The sequence below is a fragment of the Thalia democratica genome, chromosome 4, assembly GCF_965202585.1.
Source record: "Thalia democratica chromosome 4, ktThaDemo2.hap1.1, whole genome shotgun sequence".
Classification (NCBI taxonomy): Eukaryota; Metazoa; Chordata; class Thaliacea; order Salpida; family Salpidae; genus Thalia; species Thalia democratica.
In genome coordinates, this window is record NC_139168.1 from 51,873,759 (window position 1) to 51,898,385 (window position 24,627).

The 24,627-nt window shown below is 25.0% G+C and overlaps 1 protein-coding gene across 1 annotated transcript; it reads left to right on the forward strand.

The window, feature by feature from the left end:
- Positions 1 to 5,507: 5,507 nt before the first annotated feature.
- LOC145833439 (multicopper oxidase 3-like) lies at positions 5,508 to 24,383 on the forward strand. Its single transcript, XM_082940616.1, has 11 exons — positions 5,508 to 5,554; positions 5,786 to 5,927; positions 7,976 to 8,156; positions 11,319 to 11,426; positions 14,940 to 15,079; positions 15,248 to 15,358; positions 15,416 to 15,481; positions 15,826 to 15,965; positions 18,097 to 18,259; positions 22,493 to 22,635; positions 24,182 to 24,383. Exons 1-11 carry the CDS (start codon positions 5,508 to 5,510, stop codon positions 24,381 to 24,383), a joined length of 1,443 nt encoding a protein of 480 aa, XP_082796742.1.
- The last annotated feature ends 244 nt before the right edge of the window (positions 24,384 to 24,627 follow it).

Below are 24,627 nucleotides of genomic sequence, written 5' to 3' on the forward strand. Positions count from 1 at the left end.
ACAACATCTGAAAAATTGCTTTTAAAGTTTGTTAAATATATTTTTTTAATGATGTAGCTAAAACATATATGTTTATCAAAGTTTTTTTAATAAATTTTTCATTATTGAAAATAGTTTATTATTCAGTTGTCAAAAATATTATTTACTACTTTAATAAACATTTAAAATAGAAGCAAAAAAGTAATAGAGAGACTTTATTTGTTCATAGTAGAATAAGTTAAGTTTTTTCAGACATAATTTTATTTTTTAGTTAACTTAAAAAAGTCAAAAAAAAATTAACTTGGTTAACTAAAATAACAAATCAAATAAAAAATTATTATTAAAAACTACAGAAACTTAATTAAACCAAATAATTTAAACAACTAGATAATACATAATAAAAAAAACTTAAAGATTATTTTTCATTTAGTAAACTTTTTTGAAATTAAATAGTTTTAAGTTATATTATCAATAGAGTTCCAAATTTAAAAACAAAAATAAACTTCAGTCACTAAATCCTAGCCAGAGTTTATAAACAAAATTAATAAACAAGTTTTTCAGAAAACAGTTTTTCTTTCCATTGACAACCCAGTTGAAGTGTGTTGACTTGTTAACACACAGAAACATATGTTGGTACAATAAAGGAAGATTACTGTACAATTTGTTTTTATCTATATTTCAGTGAAGTTACTTCTAGGATCTTTTGTTAGCAAACGATTAAACCTATACTTTTGAACAGTAAATCCTTAATAACTAAATTTTAGTATATTAAAACATAGTTTTTACAAAAAACAAAAATTAAGCATGGTTGCCACTGATCAAGCTGACTAAAATTTCCTGACTTTTCCTGACTTTTTCCTGACTTTTTACCAAAACTTTCCTGACTTTTCTAAATCAAACTCTTAATTTAAACTTATTCTAAAATACATAATTTAATCTAATTTTATTACATTTTAAAACAACAGTTTTTTTTTTGCTGAATTCAATCATCAAACTTCCATTACATCACTTGAACCATTCGTGTACTATTGATGTATTTGCAATAAACAGCTCTATCAGCAAAATACTTATATTATTACCTTATAAACACAGCTTGTCCATTATTATTCAAGCAAGATGTTTTCGAAATGTGGTCCAAGGCCAAAATTTATCATGTATGATAATTTTGTTCGGGACATCTGACATGACTGTGCTATTTCACTGTCAGGAAACTTTTTTTGTTCTGCTCCGCCAGTTTGATACACAAACTGGTTGAATAATTGTGCTTGACAGTGTGTAATACCCATAAAATTTTAGCGGTTGTGGTTTGTGACTTACTTACTAAACCTATTGATCGGCTTACACCACTGCTCTCACAACTTGCTACTCTGCCACTGCTCTCACCACTTATCCCACTGGAGCTTGATCCAGCATTATAAAAAATTATTGGATTCAGTGAACTCCTGGCTTTTATTTCTATGTTCAGCTCCATTCATATGTACAGTGAGTGCTTTTCTTCGCATACTTGAAAGTGACAGAGTATATGAACACTACTTGCATTTAAACTTTTGTGTATATATCAAAGTTTCACTATGGAAGTGTCCTTGCTTCAAATCATCAATACTGAAAAGCTTAAAAAATCTGCTTGTTCAAGTAGGGTACTTGTTCAATATGTTGATAGAAAAATTTTGCAGTTTTATAAAGGATATTTTATTAATCTATACCAGAAGGCATTGGAATTAGACTATTTTGTAAATTCATAGGAAAATTTTGGAATTTTTTTCTGACTTTAGAGGAATTTTAATTAATTTTTACCATTTGAAGGCTTTGGAAAATAAAGAAATTTGTAAATTTAAACTGACTAATCAGACTTTTTTTTTTAATTTTATCAAACTTCCTGACTTTTCCTGACTTTTTTTCAAAACCCCCCATTTTTTCCTGACTTTTCCTGACTTTTGTATTTTTTTAAATTTTTTCCTGACTTTTCCTGATTTCCTGACTTTTCCTGACCGAGTGGCAACCCTGATTAAGATAGTTTAATTAAGTTTTTTTTTAATTTAGAATATAGTCTGAATTATTCTATGTAAGTCAGACTATCTATTTATTATTATAAAAAAGAATGAAAAAAGTTGTTTTCTCTCTCAATATTTTGACTACTTGCTTAAGTAAAAACCCATTTTCCATAGCTTTTAAATATTTTCTATAAAATTTTTATATTTTGTATGATCACTAATGAGCTCTTTTTAAAGAGAAAAATTGTTTGCTGAACAAACTTTTGAAAAAAAAAAGTATACATTTGTTGAATTGTATTTTTTTTTAGAGACAAAGGAAGCTCTAATTGGAAATGCTTAAGTTGGAAAAATTGACTGTTAGTGAGAATCATTTATTGTGAGTTAAGAAGTAAAAATACAAAATAAAGTTTATTTTTGTAGTTCGAATTTTATATTCATTTGGATTGACTATAAAGTATTGCTCAATTTACTGAATAAAAAGCATATTTTAAATAAGGTTCTGGAATCTTTTCAAACTCTTTGCATGCATTTAAGTAGCCAAGCAACTAATTTTGTAGGACTTCCCCGTCGCTGAAGAATAATAATGCACTTTTATTAATTCTTTTCTTTATAAGTAACGAAGGAGTGTTGTAACAAAATATAAGCATATACAATATAACAAAAACACTTTAACTCAATTGAAATTTTTTTATGTTAAATCAAAAATAAATCATTACGGGATTTTTATAGCTTATTGATATTTAACTTTTTAAAATTAATTTTTTTAAATCAAAAAAAAAAAACTAGTTCAAATACTATAAGTATCAGTAAAAAGCATAATTTTTTCATTGAAAAATTATAATTTAAAGTATTTAAAAAAAAAAAACTCATTTAAGTTAAGTACCGATTTTTTCTATATGAAGTAACTTTTTTTTTTCTTTCCCTACGCCTCACCCTTACAGACTATTTATTTATAGATTAATTTTATAAGATCTTTCTTTTTATTCAATGCTGTAAAAAAATATACTTCTAGTTATACTTTTTATATAAATATCTATTGACTTTAAAACAAAAACTTCGTTTTTTTTTTTGGCATGTTAAGTTATTGATTTTATTTTAAACACATAAGTTTAAACTTGTTGAATTTAGATCTTTATAACTTAATTTTTAATTTTTTAATTTTAAAGAACTGTTAAACATGAATTTGTTTCAGTTTAGTTTTTGACTAGTTGTACCGTTAAAGGAGCTTAGGTTTTAATGCCTGAGTCAAACATTTCACAATAAACGATTTGATAATAATAACTGTTATTATTGTTGGAAAAAAATGACTAAATTTTCTTAAACTTAAGTTTAGCGTGAGTCTAGTTTAGTTTTTCGAACAATTAAAAATAAGTATTTCAAAAGTTTGGTCCAAAAGCATGGCGTAAAAAAAATATTTCGGTTATTGATTCATACTCTACAGATACAGTTTAATGTCTAAATACTTATTAAGTTTGGTTAGTAACTATTTATACTTTTTAGTTTTTTGGTTAGCAAATACTCTTTTTTTTACAGCAATATTTTATAAAAGAAAACACAAATCTGAAACATTTTAAATTTGTTTATTATATTGTAAACATAGAGTATATGAAACAATACTTAATCTAGGTTAAACTGAATCTAAGAAAGGTGATGTAGGTAAAGTTTCAAAATTAAATCTTTAACAGTTGAATTGTTACATTGTCTAAAACTATATTGTAAAAAGTAGTTAACAGAACATTTCGGGTTTAAATTTATAATACAACAAATTAAAAAAACGACTAAGGTTAGAAACTTAAATAAATATACATTACATATTTTTCTGTTTAAAGTAAAAATAGTTTTTTTACACTAAAAGTAGTACATGTTTTTCATTTTGATTCTTAACATACGTAATATTAGAATTAAATTTTATTTATTTTTGTACAGGGCTTTTTTTTTAATTAGGATCTTTTGGGGACACGCTTTCCAACCCGCGCACAATTTCCACCCAATTCTATTTCAACCCAAATAATTCCAACCCGTATCAGCTCCTACCCAAATCAATTATTACCAGATCAATATCTACCCGAATCAATTCCCACCGGAGCATTTATCACCCGAAGCAATTGTAATTTTAACTTTTCAAAACTATTTTAGACGTCAATTTTACACAGCATCGCTTTTGCACGGAGATTCATTTTTTGCACAGTGTCAGTTTTTCATGGTGTCATTTTAATTCTAGTGCACAATATTTGTTTAACTTTTATGTTATGTTACAAATCAATGTAGAACTTGTACAAAGACTATTATGTCTATTTTAATATTTAGTTATCTTATAAAATGCTTCTACCATTATACTGTTTTGGTAATGTATAATATATTTTACTCACTTGTGACATTACTTTCTTGTTAAGTAAGTCTTTCAAATTTAGTAAGTCTTAAATTGTTTTTGTCTTAAAAAAAGTAAGCTTTTTTTTATGTAGCAAGCATCAGTTTATTAAGTTAAGCAAATAGAATTGAATTATGCAACTAGTTTGTTTTATTTAAGCCATATGGTAAAAACTAAAACAGTTCTCAAGGTTTAAAAAACTGTTCTTTTGTTGCTTTTCAAGTTTAAACAATTTTTTTTTAAGAATTAAAAGTTATTTTAGTAATACTGATTAAAAATTTAAGCTAGTAATTTAAAATATAAATGTTTCTAATACAACTTGAATTATTAAAATTTCTTTATTATTCTAAAATTTTTTTACTTTTTCTTAAAGTTTTATCCTAAATAAACATTAAGCGTTCAGAAAAAAGTACTAACATACTCGTACGTTTTAGAAACATAAAATGAATATACTGTTATGCCAAAATTTTCAACTGTTTTTGACTTTTATTTTAGCAGCATTTGTTTTTTCAGGTAATATATATTTTTATTATTTTAAATGATAAGTTTCAATTTTTGAAGTACTAGTATGTTGTTTGAAGTTAGTAGATATATTATATCATAGACAAGCAAGACTGTACAGTAGGAAGCATCTGTTTCCCCTGAAAAATGAAAGTTTTGGAATTTCCCAAAGTTAGTTTTTGTAGATGGTAAATCACATAATTAGACAGCACAAAAAAATTAGCTTCTTAGCTATAAGCCTGTTAGATCTAAATTTATAATGGTATAGGTATATTGGTATATTTAAAAACGCAAAAAAAGACTATTTCACTAAAAATCTATCTTCTGCTACGTTTTTTGAGATAATTACTTCAATCTTTAAGCAGTAGCTATCACGGCCATCATCAACAGAGTTGAGATGTTTCGCGCCATCAATAATAATTAATGAACTTTACTGCAAGATCAACAACAGCATCGTTTATATAAAACTTTTCAAAACTGTTTAACTCTAACAGGCTTATAGCTAGGAAGCTAATTTTTTTTTTGTGCTGTCTATTTATGTGATTTTCCACCTACAAAAAATTAACTTTGCGAAATTCCAAGGTAAGACAGATGCACCCTACTGTATTTATACTTAAAGTCATAGTCTTTTGTTGCTTTATATTTTATTTACTTTGTATGCTTTTAAGATGAATATCATCCGTGTAAAAGAAAATGCATCAAAGGAGAAGCTTTGGTTTGTAAATACAAGTTTAAAGTGCAAAAGTTAGTTATTAGGCTTTTTTTTTAATAACTTAAAAACAGTAAGCCTTATAAATATTAACAATTTCTTTAATAAGAAATAAATTTAAGTAAAATATTAACAGTAAAGTTAAATAACTAAACAATAGAGCAACAGTTTTAAGTGTTTTTGCTTTTTATACCGCTGAATTAAAAAGGTTATAAAATATAAAATAAAAATTTACAGCTACAGATCAGCTTCAAAATCTTGTGGAGACTGCTTCACTTCTAATAGTTCGCATTGTTTTCACAAAAACTGCATTCCAGCGGATGGGTATGCCCGACCTATCGTGGTTATTAATCGCAAACTTCCTGGTCCAAAAGTTTCTGTTTGTTTAAGTTTTGTTACTATATGTTTATGTAATGTAAGTTTAAATAGTAAACAAATAGTATGATTTGTATTAAAACTCTTTATTAAAAAAAAAATATTTATACTAGGGTTTACCAAACTCATTTTTACAATCGTCTTATTGACTTTTTTTTCACAAATAGTAACCCCTCTATCTTAATATAGCTTCTTGATTGTTTAATTACTCATTACTTTTTGGATTCCTTACAAATTATTGCCTGCTTTACTTTCATGTAAAATTTTTTTACAAATATCCAGAAATCAACATTATAACTTTTATAAAAGTAGATATTTTATTTTCCATATAGTGTTCAAAAAATTATAATATCGAAACTAACCCTAGCATTTAAAACTCAAACGTACTTTCAAAAGCTCAAAAACACTATGTTCATGACACAACTAAGTTAATAATTCATCACTTGCTACTTGGTTGTTAAAATTAACTTTCTATTTAATTGAAACTAACAAAGTTTAATAATTATAGTTAATAATAATATATAAACAAAATTAATTAAAAAAATTCAAATAATAAGCTTGTTTTTATTGTTTTGTAAATGTACTACTAATAAACATTAGGGGTGATAAAATTTCATACAATTTTTAAAATATATTATTTGCATAGTAGTTAAGCTTTTTATAAGCAGTTACTTTTCATAAATGTCAGCAAGTAACAATGATTATTTAGAAAAAAATGTATAATATATTACTAACAAAATTTATATGCTTCTACGTGTTAGTATTGTACTATAGACATGTCATAACTTTTATTATTTTTAAGAAAATGAGTTTTTTTAAATATTTAAGAGCAATGTATTTTAGTTTTATAATCGTTTTAGAAATTCATTTTAATCTTTAAAACTTTGTAAGTAATAATTTAAAAATTATTAAGAGCTAGTCGCTTTGAAGATTTTGACTTTAGCTTTAAAAATATAACACGACCTATTTGAAAAACAGACAAATAGTTAAGCCCTTTTGGAGAAAAGTAGAAAAGTAATTTTTTTTCAAAGTAAGTAAGGTATCTTGGTTTCATAAGAAAACTAAACATTTATTTCAACTTTAAACTTTGCAACTGAATTTAAAAGCAACTTTTAAGAGCTGATTGATTTTTTTTCAAAAACTATGAGAAGTTTTTGAAACTTTATAAAGTTATTATACTTTTATGCTATAACAAACCTAAAACAGCTTACTTATTTTTGACAAAAAGTTTAATTTTCTCTAAAAGCACTCAATTATTATGTCTGAATTTGAATAGGGCTTTTTTAAGCAAAATTTCAAAGTTTAAAAACCAATCAGCTTCTGACAATAAGGCTGAATATAAATATTGAAACTTGTTTAATATTAAGTATCGAAACTTAAAATTAATTTTTAGTACTATAATGAAACAAACAGCTTTAAAAGTCGATAAGTATATTTAAAATTTCTTCCCGATTTAAGTTACGTTAAAGAAACATATGGTACATGCATGGGTGAACAATAAGAACGAAAAATAAAAAACAATGATGTATTAGAAAAAATCTATATTTATTTAATTTATTTAGCTTCCCTCTCGTATAGTAACGTCAGTTTTAAGTTTTATGAGTCAAAATTCAAAAAAAAAGTAAATGATGTATTGATGTATTAGAATTTACAAACTCTTATTCGAGTAAATTATTTGTTTACCTTTATTTCAAGTAACTTTAAAAAACACGTGTTTAGTTTTTTTAACTTTTGACTAGAAGTTGTTATGCAATTATTAATACAGTTTTTTTAATTTTTTGACTATTTTTTTTTTGTTAAGTTTTTGAGACATAAACTGTTAAGTCTTGTTTTAATTAAGTAAGTTGTAATATTTATGTTAAAGAATTATTAACATTTTTTAAGTTATCTTTTCGTATTATTAGATTGGTTAGATTAAAAAGTTTTTAGTCGCTGAGAAGACATTGAACTTTTAAAAATTGATTATAGTTGTTTTTAAAATCTTTCGCTAAAATCAGTTCTCAATAAATGTTTAATATTTTTTCGATTTTTTTAAACCCTAAAATCTTAAAGGTGTGCGAGGGAGACACAGTAAATATTGAAGTTACAAACTATATGGAGGAAGGAACGACCATACATTGGCATGGTATTCATCAACGTAATACGTCTTATATGGACGGTGTTCCAATGGTTACACAGTGCCCTATTACTAAACACTCAAGTTTTACTTACAAATTTAAAGCTTATCCCTCCGGTAATTTTACTTGATAGTTTTAAAAAACAATTTAAATAACTTCTCTGTTATATGTTATATTTTTTTCTAAATGTGCTTCGTTTTTAAATATCTATTTAAGTCTGTTTTCTTAAAACTATAATTACTTTTTAATTTATTCTTTGTTTTAATAAAACAATTAGCTGATCAACTAATTTAAAGTTCATTTACCAATATATTTAGTTGTATATTCAATATAAATTAACACATACGTTAATAATAATTAATACTTTGTACTCCTGCTACAAGCAGCTGTGTAAAAGTTCTTTATCTTTGATAGTCCTTTGTATAGTTTGCTTTTGTGCTTTGCTTTGTGATTTTCTCAACAGTACTATAAAGTTCTTACAAAAACTTATATTTTTTCATATGTAATGAGTAGAGATGGTCCGCTTTTTTTAGCCAGTTAGGCCAGTTTTACTAAATATTTTTTTCACCAGTCAGACTTGTTAGAAAAAAACTTACGGTTACCGTAAATAAAAAGATAGTATTTTAATAAAGAGAAAAATCTCTTAAAGGCAATGTTATAGTGCAGCGGTTCTTAACTTTTTTTTCATGTTTTACACCTTTTTGGAAGATAATTACCAAGTTTACCCCTAATATACAAAATAATGTTTAACTTTAAGGAAAAAAAAAGTTGATTTTTTGAATTTTAAGCTTGTTAGATAGAAAAAATGGTAAAATTAGAGAATTTATTTTACTTAAAAAACCTATACTTAAATAATTACTTATAAATTAAAAAGACAATTAATAAACACTAACTTACATAACTTGTAATAATGAAAGTTTACCCCCTTTAAGAAGAAAATTTATCCCCAGGGGTAAATTTACCCCTGGTTAAGAATCGCTGTTTTAGTGCAATGATCATTTAATTATTACTACTTTGTACTTAAAAATCAAACAAAGAGCATATTTCAAAATGTTTATTACAAAAAATCTTAATCTTATTTGTTTTGTATAAGTTGTTTTTGTTTAATTTAAATACCACGCGCGAGAGATTTCTACATTCGTGTCGTAAGCTGCCCAATCTTAGTTTAGAGTCTATACATTTTATTTATATTTAAGCAAATTATTTTTGATACTGCATGTGTAGTTATTTGCCTTAACTAAAAAAGAATGCTCAATTTACTAGGATGTAAAGAGCTTATTTAAATAGATTTATGCAAATTGTATATTTTATTCGCGACCGGTTTCGGTGGCAAAAGATTGCGACCTACATTGGACTAAGTGCTAATCAACTAAAAAAACGTGTATCTACACACAATACAACAATAAAAAGCAATCCAAATGACAAAGACTACCTTTAGTATAAACAAGCAACTGAACTCTTAAATTTAACCCATAAATTAAAAAATGATAATAAGAAATACAAAATAAGTTGGAAAATATTACAAAGGGAGAAAAAATCTAAACCAGGAATTATGACATGCAGATTGTGCTTAAAAGAAGCTTTATTGATACTTGAATCTGGTACAAATTGCATCAACAAAAGAACGGAATTAATAAACTCATGCAGACACAGAAACAATTTTTTATTAATAAACTGGAAAGCACACAAAACTTAAACCAAATTATAATTTTAATACAAAATAAGTTTTTTTTTCTTGATTTTTTTTCATTGGTTTTTGTTGACATTTGGCTTAAATTAAAAAAAAAATTCTTTTAAATAGTTCTTAATTCAACTTAAAAAAATTTTAGAATTTTTTTTAGATAGCTCTTAAAGCCGTTTAAATTTTGACTGTTATGTTAACTTGACACAAATTGGATTTTGAAATCTTCAGCGACTTTGAGTTTTATTAATGTTTTGTTGACTCTTGGCTTAAAATCACAATTTTAGACAATTCTTAATTTAATTTAGATAAATTTCAAGGTATAAATATTTTTTTTTTAAAGCTCTGAGTTCAGTTTTTCTCTTTGAATCATTATATTAATATTAATTTAATTCGTTTAAAAAAAAAACTAGTACCAATTTTACATAAATATACTCTGACATGCTCGAATTTTCAAATATGCAACATTTTTGTTTTTGTTTATATTCTTCACGCACGAATAAGTTTTTAAATAACAGTATAAATAACTAACATTGTTATATGAAGTTTAATATTTTATTTTTTGCTTGAAGAGATCGCAATCTTTTGCCACCGAAACCGGTCGCGAATTAAATATACAACTTGCATAAATCTATTTAATACTGCATGTATAAACTTTTGACCAACATAAGCTTCATTAGGTGTAAGTTTTTTTTAACATAAGTTCTATGCAGATCTTCAAAAAAAAAAAAGAATTTGAACTAAAATACAAGTAGAACAAAGAGTTCAGTTTTAAAATTTGATGCTTGTTATTTTGAAAAATGTTTCAATAAAAAATTAGAGTTAGCTAGTGTATGCCTTAAATTCACAACTTTTAGTTAATGTATGTAAAATTCGGCCGACTTAGCTTGCAGGGCGATTGTATTAATTACATTTTTGACCATAAAATATTAATAAGTGCTTGTTATTAGAATTTATAAAAGTAAAATTGTTTTTATTTACTAGTTTTGAAAAACTTACTTAACTTCTTTGTGTTGAGGCATTAAAATAGCTATACTAAACTATTAATCAGTTGATTACGTCATAAAATGGTTACTAGCTTATAAGTTTGCATAACTTTGCTGTTATTACTTTTATTTTAGTTAATTATGTTGAATTAAAAAACAAAAGTATATGTAACATTTACTATTGCATATTTATAAAACTTTTGTCTAGGTAATGTTGTTAATGCGTACTTTTGAAAGCATGTTCTTAAACTTTTTCTATAAATATAAGTTTACACTTTTCTATTTGTTTTCTAAAAAAATAACGCTAATGTATGCTTATTCATTCTTAGTCTTTAGATAAGGAGTTTCTAATAGTTTCGGAGTTTACTATTCAACAAACCAAGGTTATCTTAAAGAATTAATTTAATGGTTTGAACGTTTAAAACTAACCCTAGTTTTTCAAGTTTTCTTAAATACTTTGAGAACTTTTTTTTCTCTAAACTTAATAAGATATTTTTTTTTTTTTAAACTAAATTGTAATTAATTTATAAACATTAATTTAACATTTTAACCTTTTATTTTTCCTACTTAATTTATTATTTGAAACAAACTATCTTAAATAACTTTATAAGGAACTCATTGGTATCACTCCCATAACGGTTTGCAACGAGGAGATGGAGCAGCCGGTCCTTTTGTTATTCGTAAACCAGAAGAACATCATAGAAATCTTTACGATATCGGTTATGATTTTTTAAATAAATTTAACAATATTTACAACTTACTTAAACATCTTTAAATTTTTCTTTTTGTATTTTACATTAAAAGTGTAAATCGATTTTTCTATTTGCCTTATACTTGGTTTTAGTTATTACTTATTTACAATAAAAACTAAGAATCGACGTTGCCGATCTTTCAAAGCATGATTAAGCTTTTCTACTACCACACAATGTGGTAAAATGTTACTGTTATAAAACAATCCTGATAAATAAAATAGCTTGAGTGCTGATAAGGTGCACAAAATAAATAAAAAGATGAAGTATCCAAACTTATTTTAAAACAAGCTAAGCTAAACACAAGTAGTTGTAAATTTAAAAATGAAAAAAGTTTTTTTTTTTGTATAAAGCATGCTTAACAAAAAAACATATAAGAATTTCCATATTTTTTTAACTGGAAAATTTATATAAATATTGCTTATAAATGATAATGCTATTTTGATAGTTTTAAGATACTTTTAAACAAGGTTTCACATCTTTAATAGCTAAACTTTTAAAGACTTATATATCCTTGAAATCTAATGGCACTCTTAAACGCACTTTTAACTTCTAAAGGAGTATAAAAACTAAGTAACAGTTAGAACAATTCGTATTGAAGAAGTAAAATTTTTTACTTACCTATAAACCTATCACACTAATATCGTCTTTATATCACTAGTCACTAAAAAAATATTGAGCCTAACTTTTAAGCACAATATTTTACTATAATTAAAAATAAATGGTAGAACGTAAATTTAAAATGCTTTTATGTATCCTAAAAGTAAGATTATTTAGTGTAAAAAAAAAGCTAATTAGACTAAACTAATCAGAACTAGCAAGAAAAACACTTAATAAAAGTTTGTGTAATCTCGTAAAAAATCAATCCTGAAAAATGAACTTTTAATTTACAAAAGATATAAAGTATTAGAAAGCTACTTAAATTTTAACTTGTTAAAAACCTTGTAAAAAACAAAAACTATTTAATTTTTAGAACTTTGACGTAGTACGTATCGTATTATTATAATAAAATGTATAATATTTTTTAATAAAATTTTGAACTTTTCAGTATTAATTGTAGTTTTTTTCTTAGTTAATTAGAACTAAGTTTTTTTTTAAATGTCTGTTTAAAAAAAAAATTAAAAGTATCCGTTTGGATAGATAAAGTATAAAGCTAAACTGTCTTTCATAACCTAAAACAGCTTATTTCAGTTCCATAAAATGCTTTTTCTACTAAAACTTAAAAAAAAAACTGCTTTAGATCTAACTAAGCTACTAATCAAAATGCATAGATTATACAAACAAAGTTTATTTTTTGCAAAATCTTTTAAGTATATACTTTATTTTCCAATTATCATTCCATTAAGTAATAATTACATTTCCAACTTAACTTTATACCGTTTAAATTTATTTCAAATTAATAATTAAAATGTACTCTCATACTTTTGTTTTTATACTATTATTAATTAGTTTTGTACTTTGTTTGTTTAATTTAACCATATAATTATGAATACTGAAAACTAAAAATATACTCTTATGAAAGTTAATAAACTAAATTAAATATAAATTTACTATAAGATTATTAAGAAGTTATAATTTCAATACTATCTACAGTATATACTCAATGTCATTTATTATTTTATTATTTTCGCATAAGAGTGAAACAATTTTTATGTTTAGAGACTTCTATTTAAAATGTAGTTTATTATGAATAGTTATAATTGTATTGGTATTTTTTACTGGATAAATAAGATAACTCAAATACTTTCTTTTCCAATATATTCCATCAATTTTCGTCAGGGAAAATACAATTGAACCAATAAAGTAAGATAAAATAAAAACATTATATAAAACATAAATATACTAATTAATCAATTAACTAAGTTCAAGCGTAATCAACATAAGTAAAATTGAATATTAAACAAAATGGCTTATATATTTTAATTATTTACTATATCATTACAATATTATTATAATCCGCTAGATTGATCTCACGAGTTTTTATTACACTTTAGCTAGAGTATTATAAAAAATACTTAGGTTTAGCGTACAAACTTAACAATCTTGAACTATGTCATTTTCATAAAATCCAAAAGTAATAGTAGTGTTGTTTTTATAATCTTTAGGATTTAGTAATAGTATTTTGACAGAAAGTTTCTGTAAAATTTTTACCAAAAGGATAAATATTAAAACATTTAACTTAAGATATTTCACTTAACTTTTGAACAAAATAAACCGTACTTTAATAAATCTGTTACCTTAAACTTTTTTAGTAGCATAAAAAGTGTTGTTATACCTTTTTTCAGCAGATGCTTTCCATATAGCTTACTTTAATCGTGATGTTAATTTTCTGAACGTATACTGTAAAAAAAGCTGAAAGTCGTTTTTTTTTTTTCTAGTTTCTATAAGTTTAAAAACTTCTGGATGAACTCATTATGTTTTACTAGTGCTTTTTTTCTTGTCTTTTTTTTTTGTATCTTACAAACCCCAAAAAATACTGTATTTAAATGTGTACATTGGTGTCCAGGAGCTGTTTTTAAAATTTAAATAAAGCTAAACAATTTTCTCTAAATTAAAGAAATGTATCTAGATTTTTTTTAGTTTATTGCGTCAAAAATTTCCACACGGTGTCAAAAATTTTATTGCTGAAAAATTATAAAAACTACTTACTGATTTAATAAATAATATAAGCTTACTGCTACTGTAGAATGAAAATTAACTTGATATACTCTGAAAACTAGTTTTAATAAACTATATAAATTTAATCTTACAATAAAATAAAAGTAATTCATTGGTGATTTTTTATTATTATAGAAATTTAATAAGTAAATAGCTCTTGTTTACTAACTTCTAAGGCAACAATATTTTTTAAGCAGACAAAATTTTTAATTTGCATGGAATAATGTTTAGCAACGAATTTCAGTGAAACTTGTTTATTTTTGTTATAACTTTAGTTTATAGGACAAGTTACAACTCATTTTATAAAATCAGAATTATTCTATTACATAATTTTTCAAAACTATGATTGATGTTTTTGTAAAAAGTTTTAAAACAAATAACCGAAGGGTTTTACTTGAATAAAAAACGACTTTTAAGCGAATACAAATTTTGAAAAAAAACATAAATTTTATAAGTATTTTAAAACAAAATGTTAATTAGAAAACTGCTAAGAAGACAAACTAGTTAGTACTTTCAAAACTCTAAAATGATGACAGCTTACTATTTTATTAACCCAACTAACACTATTGAAACTTAGGCACTTGTTTTTGATACTAAAAATAGTTATTAGAATAATGTACTCATAATTGATTTAACAACTAACAGTTTTTAGTAAATATAATTAAAGTAGCAAAAATTCTAAACCTAATTTATTTTCTGTTAACCTATCTCCTTTATGATAAATTTAATGGTTGTCTAAAATACTTTGTTATATAACATTTTCTGCATACTTCCACTTTTTTGATAAATTTTTCATAAGTTAATCTAAAGTTAATAAATCTAAAGACAGTGATGATCATATAGTTTTTTTGTCCGACTGGTTTCATGTGACATCACATGAAAAGTTTTCAAATCTGCTATACGGAAATGTTACATTTGCTCTAGAAAGCGAAAATATTCTTATTAATGGTAAAGGATTACGATCCGTGAGTTAAAGTCTAGAATTATATGTTTTAATGTTAATGCATAAAGTTATACATAACTTTTTTAAAATCATAAACTTTTTTAAATAATTTCTTTAATAAAAGCATACATTCTAAAGTACCAAAAAACGTAAAAGTTATAGTTCTACAAATTGTTATATTAATTTTCAGAAAAACTTTGACAAGAGTTTTCCAACACCTTTAGAAGTCTTTTATGTCGAAAAAAACTTTCGTTATAGATTTAGATTGATAAGTAATGCTGTCCAATACTGCCCTTTAGAGGTAAATATGTTGTTTTTGATACCAAAAAAGTTTAGATAACAAATATATATACTTCAGGTTTCAATTGACCAGCATAATATTACAATCATTAGTTCTGATGGAAATGATCTTAAACCAATAACGGTTAAAACCTGTTCTGTAAATTACATAAACTTTCAATTTTATATTTAAAAAAAAAGTTGTAATTTTCAATGTTGTTAAATAGAAGCTTTGATTTAATTGATTTTACACATTTTTTTAAAATTATAACTTTTTTGTTTACTTTATTTCACTTACATAAAAAGAAAAATTTCCATAACTTATATCTAACACTCATTAACAAAATTACACATAAAATAATTCACAAAATTTGTTATTAAAAAGTATTTTTGAAGATTTTCTTACTTACCTTAACAAAATTAAATCAAGATTTTTTAAAGTTATAAAAATGACAGGCTAATAATTAGCATTAAAAAAGTGTGAATTAGGTTTCAAAAATTACAATAAACGGGGGTGAAAGGTTTGACTTTGTGTTGAATGCTAATCAGCCTGAAAGTGATTACTTATTGAATGTTAAAGGTATTGAAACAACTGAATGTTCTCAAAATACACAAAGATCAATGATAAGGTATTTTGGCTAGTATTGTTTAAATTCTAAAGTTATTAAATTTAAGATATTGTAATTTGCTTTAAATCAAACAATTGAAAGTTCTTAATTTAAGATATAAGAGTGTAACATTGTTTTGTTTATAATTAAATGTGAAAGTTATTTAAATTATGTTAAAACTTTAAAGTTTAAACTTTTTATACAATATTTTATCAGGTACAAAAATAAAAAAGGCATTAAAAGTTTTAATTCAGCTCGAATTAAAACTCTGAACAAGAGTATACCAAGCTTAAACCAAATTAAGCAACAAACAGATTCTGGTTCAAATTCAATTTATATAAGTGATCTACTTTCAGTTAATAATATATCTGAACGTTATTTAAAAGTTGATAAAACTATATTTTTAAGTCTTGACTATAAAAAAGTTCGTTTGTTTAGTTTTATATTTAAAAGTAATGTTAATTGTAAATGCTTTATTAACTTCTTTTACGACTATTTTATATGTTAACAAAAACTAAGCTTAAGTTTAAAATGCTACAACTTATCATAATATAGTTAAACTATTTGTATACTATAAACTATTAATAAAAGTAATAAACTTTTCAGAAAAGAAGCTTATTTAGTTTTTTTAATAGTTGTTTGTACAATTAACTACTTAAATATGTTTAAAAGCATTTCAAAAATTCTATTTTTTATCCAAAGTAAGTGGTTTACTAAAATCCTAAAAACATGATTACTTTTATTACTTCTTTATTTGATTGAATTTAAAGGTAAATTATGGAAAATTTATGGATCCGGACTTAAAAAACTTCTACCTTTTGTCCGAAGAAAAGAATTTTTCAATGCCAACTATTAATGAGTATACAAACAAATTTCCTAATCGACCTCTTCTACATCACAGAGTTGAAAAAGCTCAATTATGTAAAAATTCTAACAAGGTAGCATCAGCAGTTAGTTTGTTTTTTATATTAACAAAAAAGTAGGTTAATAACAGTGTATACCATTTTTTAACTAAATTAAAGATTTAGTTTTCAAAACTGTGGTTTACCTACATAATATGTTTTTACCATATAAAAGAGTAAAATATAGAATGATTCCATTTTGCTTTATGTACATTATATAATATACATATAAATAAATGTATATTCATATATTAATAAAATACTAAGTTTTCAATTACAATTGTATCACTATTCTGTTAAACAGAAAAGATCTTCAGTTTGTTTATTGTGATAATATCCTGAAATTAAGCAAAAACTTAAAGGATTGTTACGTCACTAAATAAATTATTAAAAGGTATAAGACACACTAAGTTTGCATAATGTTCAAAACTATTTAAAATAAAAGTTGGAAAATTTTTTACAATTACTAAAAAGTTTATTTCGTTTATTTAAAGCTAGATTTTAGTTTAATTTTGAGATCTCGTGTTTTTCCATATTGCAGAGAGTGCAGCCATGTTTTAAATTGAATTTGGTTTTTGTTCGTGCTAAAATTTTTCAGTTAATGATAAAATCTTTATTTCTATCCTTCAAATCCAAGATATATTTCGAAAGCGTAGTTTTTAGTCTGTATTTATTGTTATAAAAGAGCCTTTATGCCGTGTGTACCTACTTTTAAACGATGAACCTGATGAGCCAACATACTGCTTACTTTTCTCTGATGTTATTACCGTCGCTCTATATTTAACATTTATTATAAACAATTGCCATCCACCATGCATTTATCTCTGCAGTTGCATTACTAGGCCTTATCTTCTAACATTTTGCGATTATGAGACATTATCTGGCTCTTCATGTTTGGCATGCACGAGTACGAAGTTTTCAACAGTTTTCTATTGAAAATTTTATGGTACGGGTGCGTTGGGCCATAATTTCGGTTAACGATTTCCAGGAACCGTATACAGATTTTTGTCTCTACCGACAAACAAAATGGTTTAGTGAAATATAGAATATTTTTCCTTTTGGTCTTTTTCTCGTTACCAGCGTTATATTTCAAATCGTGATTGTGACCTCCTTTAACTAACGCTTCCTGGTAGTGCTGTTTCGCTCTGTTAAAGGAACTCTCATTCTTAGATATAGCTGTCAACCTTTTGTTTTAGGATTTAGGTACTTGGTTGACAACATATTGAAAGGTGTTCAAGGTGTTCAAACAGATTCGACTTACAAATAACTATATATTCCAATCTAGTAAGAACTGATTTTTTGGATGTAGAGCTAGACCTTTGCAATGGCACTCATGCACCGTACAGAAAACCAAATTTCGGAGCGACATATGTCAATGTCAAATCAAACCACCCTCGATATGTTGTCAACCAAGTACCTAAATACATATATTTCTAACAATATTATTTTAATCACAGCCTACAAACAGCGACCTAAAGCGCAAAAACACTGATTTTAGAATAACTTGGGAGGTGATAAAAAGAGCACAGCTATTATAAGATAGTAATAACCTTGTTTGTATAGTTCAGTCTTGTGAAACAAAATTTTTAAACGTTGTATAGTGATTTGATACGTTACTTACACATAATATACAAAACCAAACTTTCAAGCTACGCACAGTAACCTACAAACTAGATACGCACATGCAAAGTACAGACTGCCGGTATGATACGAACTTTTTAGCCTAAAAGCTGTGTTCAAAATTCAATTTATATTTGGTTTGAAATTAAAAAAAAATTAAACTAGTCATACAAAAGCATTATAATTTGAAATAAGTTGTACTGTATTAAAATAAAATGATTTCAAACTAAAGAAACCAGAAAATAAGTTATGAACTTACGAAAAGTATATCAAATTACATAATGAAAACCAAAATGTTGCAGTTTATTTGTTTAAAGAAAATAATGAAAAGTGCAATATAAATTTGCATACCCAATGGTTATAACATATGAATAAAAATACTTAAAAAGTAATACAATATTTAGATAAACAAAAATAATGAACTGTGAAATTAACGTTTACATACCCGATGATTGTATCATAAATTTAAAAAGCGTATAAAAAGCGATGTCAACGAAGTTATAGAATACTGTAATTGAAACTTACATACCAAACGATTAAAACATGAATGTAAAAATTGTATAAAATAGCGATATTAATAAAAATAAAGAACATTGTAGAGATTAATTTAGAATTATAAGCTTTTGACAACATTTATGTTAGTGTAGCTTGTCGTTTGGGTTTAGCAGCCATTTTTATTACTTTTCTTTAGTTTAGAACCCTTGACTAACGTTTTAGAAATTAGTAAAAGCATAATCAATGTTTTCATAAATATTTATTTGTTTTAAATTAACAATTTCATAATTATGTGTACTATGTAGATTGTAAAGGTACAAGGAAATACAAGTTAGACCTTAAAATAAACTACATACATAAATAAATACTTTTATACAAATACACAAATTAAAAAAATATTAAAGACTTCTAATAACCTTTCTATAAATATTTTTTGTTTTTACAATGAAATTTTTTGTTTTTGTGGATTTTTCTTTCATTTACAAACTTTAGTGGCTTTTTAATATGTTTGTATTTTAGGCTTAATGTAGCAAATAAAAGACCAAAGTTTCCTTATTACGCACTGTCGGTTGGGTACGCACTTTGGACACTACACATAAGTGCGTACCCAACCGGCAGTGCGTACTTAGGAAACTTTGGTATTATGTGTTGTGTCCAAAGTGCGTACCTAGTTAGCAGGTTACTGTACATAAAATTTAAATAAAATCACTCCAAAAATATTGTCAATCCAGCACAAAGAGAATCAACAGAAGATTATTAGAAATAACCTGGTTGAACATTAACAAAAAGACTAAGAAAACATAATCAACAAGATTTAGTCAAGAGGTGGTAACAAGTACAAAGCAAAATAGCAACAAAAGGATTTAAAAAACATTTTTATTTTTCATGTAATTATTTTACTAAACAGTTAAGACGAAATTTTTTTTAATGTTTACTTGTAATTGTTAGCCAAAAATTTGACTCGACGCACCTTTACAGTAAACCTTTCAACTATTTTTTATCTTTAATATACTACTTATGTTATTATCTTTGGAGTAAAAGCAGAGAAATTTAAATTATGCAACTGCAAAAAGTTTATATCAGTTTTAGCAAATATTCATTAACTAATCTCATATGCAGTGAAACATTTAAGAATAGCAGATAATTAAAAAAACAATATGCTTGGTCATTATCTAACCTTTTAAAACGCACGTGAGGCATTGTGTAAGGCATAAAAGTACAGAGTTGACAATAATCTTTAAAAATATATTTAGCAATTAAAAGAAAAAACTTAAATCGTAGAATAAGCTAATAAATTTTTGTTCTAACAGAAACAAATTTTTTATAAACAAAAACTATACTCTTTGTAATTCGAAAATGCAAAACTAAACATAATCCTCACATCTAATTTTGTATAATTAATTATCTTTGGCTAAAACTTGCTTTTTTTTAATATAAACCTTCTGATAAACTCGTATTTTACGCTGATACATCAGTACAAGGAAAAAATGTTTTTGAGTACTTAATGCAATCTTTGAAAAATATAAAAAATACGTTTAATATTAAACAATCTACAGCTATTTGAATAAGAACTTAATACTCAAAGCATGAATTAAAGAAGTAAAAAATTACACATAACTTAAAACATTAAGACGCAGTTTTGAATTTTGTGTAGAACGTTTGTATGCAAACATTCTACTTCGCTTTGAACTAAAATACAAATTGTATAGAAAAAATTATATATAGAAAAGTATATAAATACAGCTATTTATAAGTAAAAACTACTTTTTTCAATACTAATAACAGCGCTATATATCAAAATCATACTTTGCAAGCTCAGTTTCATTTATGCCACCTAAAAAGTATTCATTATTATTAGCGTTTCTGAACCTGAGTTAAGCAGAAGCCGATGTAAAACTTCCTTATAATTCAGAACTAATTGTTGCCTTGTAAATAATGTTTTCCGAACGGCAATAGCCCCCTTTATTTCAAATTTGATTGTTGCTACCATTAGCGCAGCTTTATTGACTATGACTTAGATTATTTGTATTTAATATTTTTAATTATGCATCTTAGATAATCTCTCAAAATTAGACGTACATGAACGGAAACGGGTCTAATATGCAAGAAGACATTTTTGCACCGAGGGACATATTAGCACGAAGATTTTGCACAAAAACACTTTTGCACTAGGGGTCACTTTTGAACGGAGGGTCATTTTTGCGCGAAAGGTCAATTTTGCAAGAGTGTAAGAAAAAAATTTGAAATTAAAGTAAAATAAATATGTATGTAAAAATAATAAAATTTAAAAAAAAAAGTTACTGACCGAGGGTAAGGTTTTGGGGTAACAGCGATAGTAAAATAAAAAATAGCTGATAAAAGTTATTAGTAAAAAAATGGGAAAAGTAACCAATAAAAATCACTAATCAAAAAGTTAAATAGCAAATTAATTAAAATTAAACTAAAAAAACTACCGACGGAGGGTAAGGGGTAACAGTGATAGTAAAAACAAAAAAACAAATAACAAAAGTTCTTTATAAAAAACAAACAAAATGTTAGAAAAATTAATAAAAAAGCATAAAACAACAAAACAAAGTTACTAACCGAAGGTGAGGGTTAGGGGTAACAGTGATAGTAAAAACAAAATAAATTTTAAAATTTAGCTAATTTTTTAACACGTGCAAAAATTTCTTCGTGCAAAAGTGACCCTTTGTACGAAAGTGTATTTGTGCAAAGTGACCCCTAAGCACTCTGTGCACACAGATATTTACACCTACCCTTCATTAATAGCTAGTTTGCATATTATTCCTTTCGTTTAGCATACCAAATTTATATATTTATATTATGTATGTATACTACAGATAGAAATTTATTTTTTTGTTTTAGTTAAACTTGATAAACAGTGCTGAACACTTTGTATACATAGCATAGCAAATTACATTTATTGTTTTTAAAAATTTTGAAAAAATACTTATTAATGAAGAAAACTCAGTTACAATAACTTAAATTATTTTAATTTTCAGAAATTAAGTAGTCGTGCTACCATGTTCTTTAACTTTATCTATAAAAAACAAAGTATAAGTTAATATAATTTGTTTTCTTGAATGTGTTTTAGTTATATTTTAAATGTAATTCTTTGTGACAATAAATACTCTAATATCTATTTTATCTAACTATTTTGGTTTTTTAAAGCATTTAATTTATCATTAAAGCAATGTTACTTTTTGTATAAGTATATCTTTATACTTCATAAATTTTCTTATTTTTTATTTTACAAAGTTAAACACTATTTTTTCGTGATAACACTAAAATATAAAACATTGTGTTTTTTACCTTTAAGTTATTAAAAACTTATCAATAATTTATTTTATTATAAAATCTTAATCAAAAAACTAAAATGTTTTTGTTTATAAAAAAAATCTAGACTTTTTCTTACCATCAAGGAAATGTTTTTTTTTAATATTCTAAAACAAATTAAACGATTACTGCACAAAAGTTCTATTTTTACTTAGGCGACAAAACATATTATTAATTCAAGTTTTTTTTTCACAGTTTACTCCTTGTGTACATTTACTAAAAATTAAACACAAATCAACTGTAGAACTTGTTTTATTTGATCAAGGTAACTTGGGAACTGAGTCAGGCCACCCTATGCATCTTCATGGTCATTCATTTGCTGTTGTCGCGCAAGGCAGGTTGTAAAAAAGAATTTTCGTTCTAATGAAATCGCAAAAATGTAAACTCTGTAAAAAATAACATTAAGAAATGAAAAAAATAGCTTTAAGTTTTTGGTTTGAGTGATGCTTTATTAAAGTATACCAGGGGCGTGTTTTGACTGGTTTCCTGTGAAACCCCTGAAAAAAAAAAAAAATATTCTTAGAAGATCACTAAAAACGTTGTTTATTGACTTTGTTTTGGTTATTTGATAAATTTTGAATAATGAATGTTGAACTTAAAACACTGAAAGATTATAAGTTGCAGTAACAAAAAATGCTCGTTTTTGTCCAGCTGAAATAGGTTTTAAATAAAAATTTTATTGTGACGTCATAATAGGTAAAAGTTTTTAAGTAGCATTTTTTTTTCTGGGAAACTTTTGACTAAGATGCTCTTAGTTTCCATTATAAATTGTTACTTAGTGTATATAACTTTTGATTAAGTATTGTTTTTGAACTAGTAAGTACGATTTTACTTTTAAAATGTCCATTATAATTACTAAAGTTTTATTTTATAGTTGATTGTATATAAAAATATTGTGTGAAGCTTTTGTACTTTAGCATTTATAATTTTTGTTTATGTGTCAACAAACTGGGTTTCAACTTCGAAAAGTTCAATTCAGAGAGTTTTCAAAATCATCTTTAGACCACTACACCTCCTGGCAATTTATTCTTTTATCATTTAATGGTATTTTAATATTTTTACTTAAGTTGCTAAATTTTTGTATATCTGTTGGCCACGAAGTTGATGCTTGATTTTTTGAAATTTTCAACTCAGAGATATTTCAAACCCATCATTAGAATCCCTGCACTATCAGGAAAACATTTGAATAATATTTAAATATATTTTAATTTAATTGTAAAGTCTAAACATTTTTTTTAGTAAAATTTAAATTTTTATGGATTAAATTACTTGAAAAAAATATTATTATTATAAATAGATGTATAAATGTAAAGAGTTTAAAATTAATAAGAAAAAATTGTAAGAACTCTATCTATACTAATATTTAATTCAAAGTTGAAATTCTGTATATAAAAATTTGTTCTAGTTTTAATTATTTTATGATACTGTTTCGTGAAAAAAAAGTTTAATTTTTTATAGAGTAAGTTAGTTATGTCTGTAACAGTTATGAAATAAAAAACATTTGATTTTTAATCCTTTCATTGGAAGAAAAAACTCAAATAAAGATGAGAGTAAGAGCAACTCCTGTATTGAAACTACTCAAACAACCAAAGAAAGTATTATAAATAGAAAAAATTAATATTTTTATATTACTTATTATATGTTTTTTTTTTAATTTCTAAGCAGAAAAAAGCATTTTAAACACAGAGTTTTTCAGCTAAATATTGCGTACTTAACTGACAGTGCATACCATATAAATGCATACTTATGCGGCAAATTAATAACAAAAAAATTGTGAACCCCCTTTGAAAAAAGTCTAGACACGGCCCTGCGTATGCTTTGTATATTATATTATCTTTCTTCAGTTGATTTTTGATTAAATGTAACTAAATACTATTATAATAGAACAGATACAATCCTTACAGAAGAAAAAATGAAAAGTTTATTTGAACAAGGTCATATTAAATACGAATTGAAAAACCCACTAATAAAAGACACTATTATAGTTCCTAACAGAGGTTACACAATAATCCGATTTCTTGCTGATAATCCAGGAGTTTGGCTTCTTCATTGCCATATAGAATTTCATTCAGCTCTTGGTCCGTAATTTAAGTTATATTACTAAAAAAATTAGTGTATTTACCAGGGTTCGGCAAACAGCAGTCCGCAAGTATGCGAAACCGGCTCGCTTCAAGGTAATCAAAGTCTGTGCACTTAAAATACAAATGAAGTAATTAAAAAAGTAATAAATAATTTAGTCAGTTATTATGCTAGTTTGTGTTACACTTAATATTGTTAAAATAAACTTTAGGATGAGGACAATTAAAAAAAATTAATGTAGTATGTTGAGG

Coding starts and splice junctions, on each gene's coding strand:
- LOC145833439 (XM_082940616.1), top strand. CDS start 5,508: ATGAATATCATCCGTGTAAAAGAAAATGCATCAAAGGAGAAGCTTTG. Junction 15,080..15,247: donor ATGGTAAAGGATTACGATCC/GTGAGTTAAAGT, acceptor ATTAATTTTCAG/AAAAACTTTGACAAGAGTTT. Junction 15,359..15,415: donor TCCAATACTGCCCTTTAGAG/GTAAATATGTTG, acceptor TATATACTTCAG/GTTTCAATTGACCAGCATAA.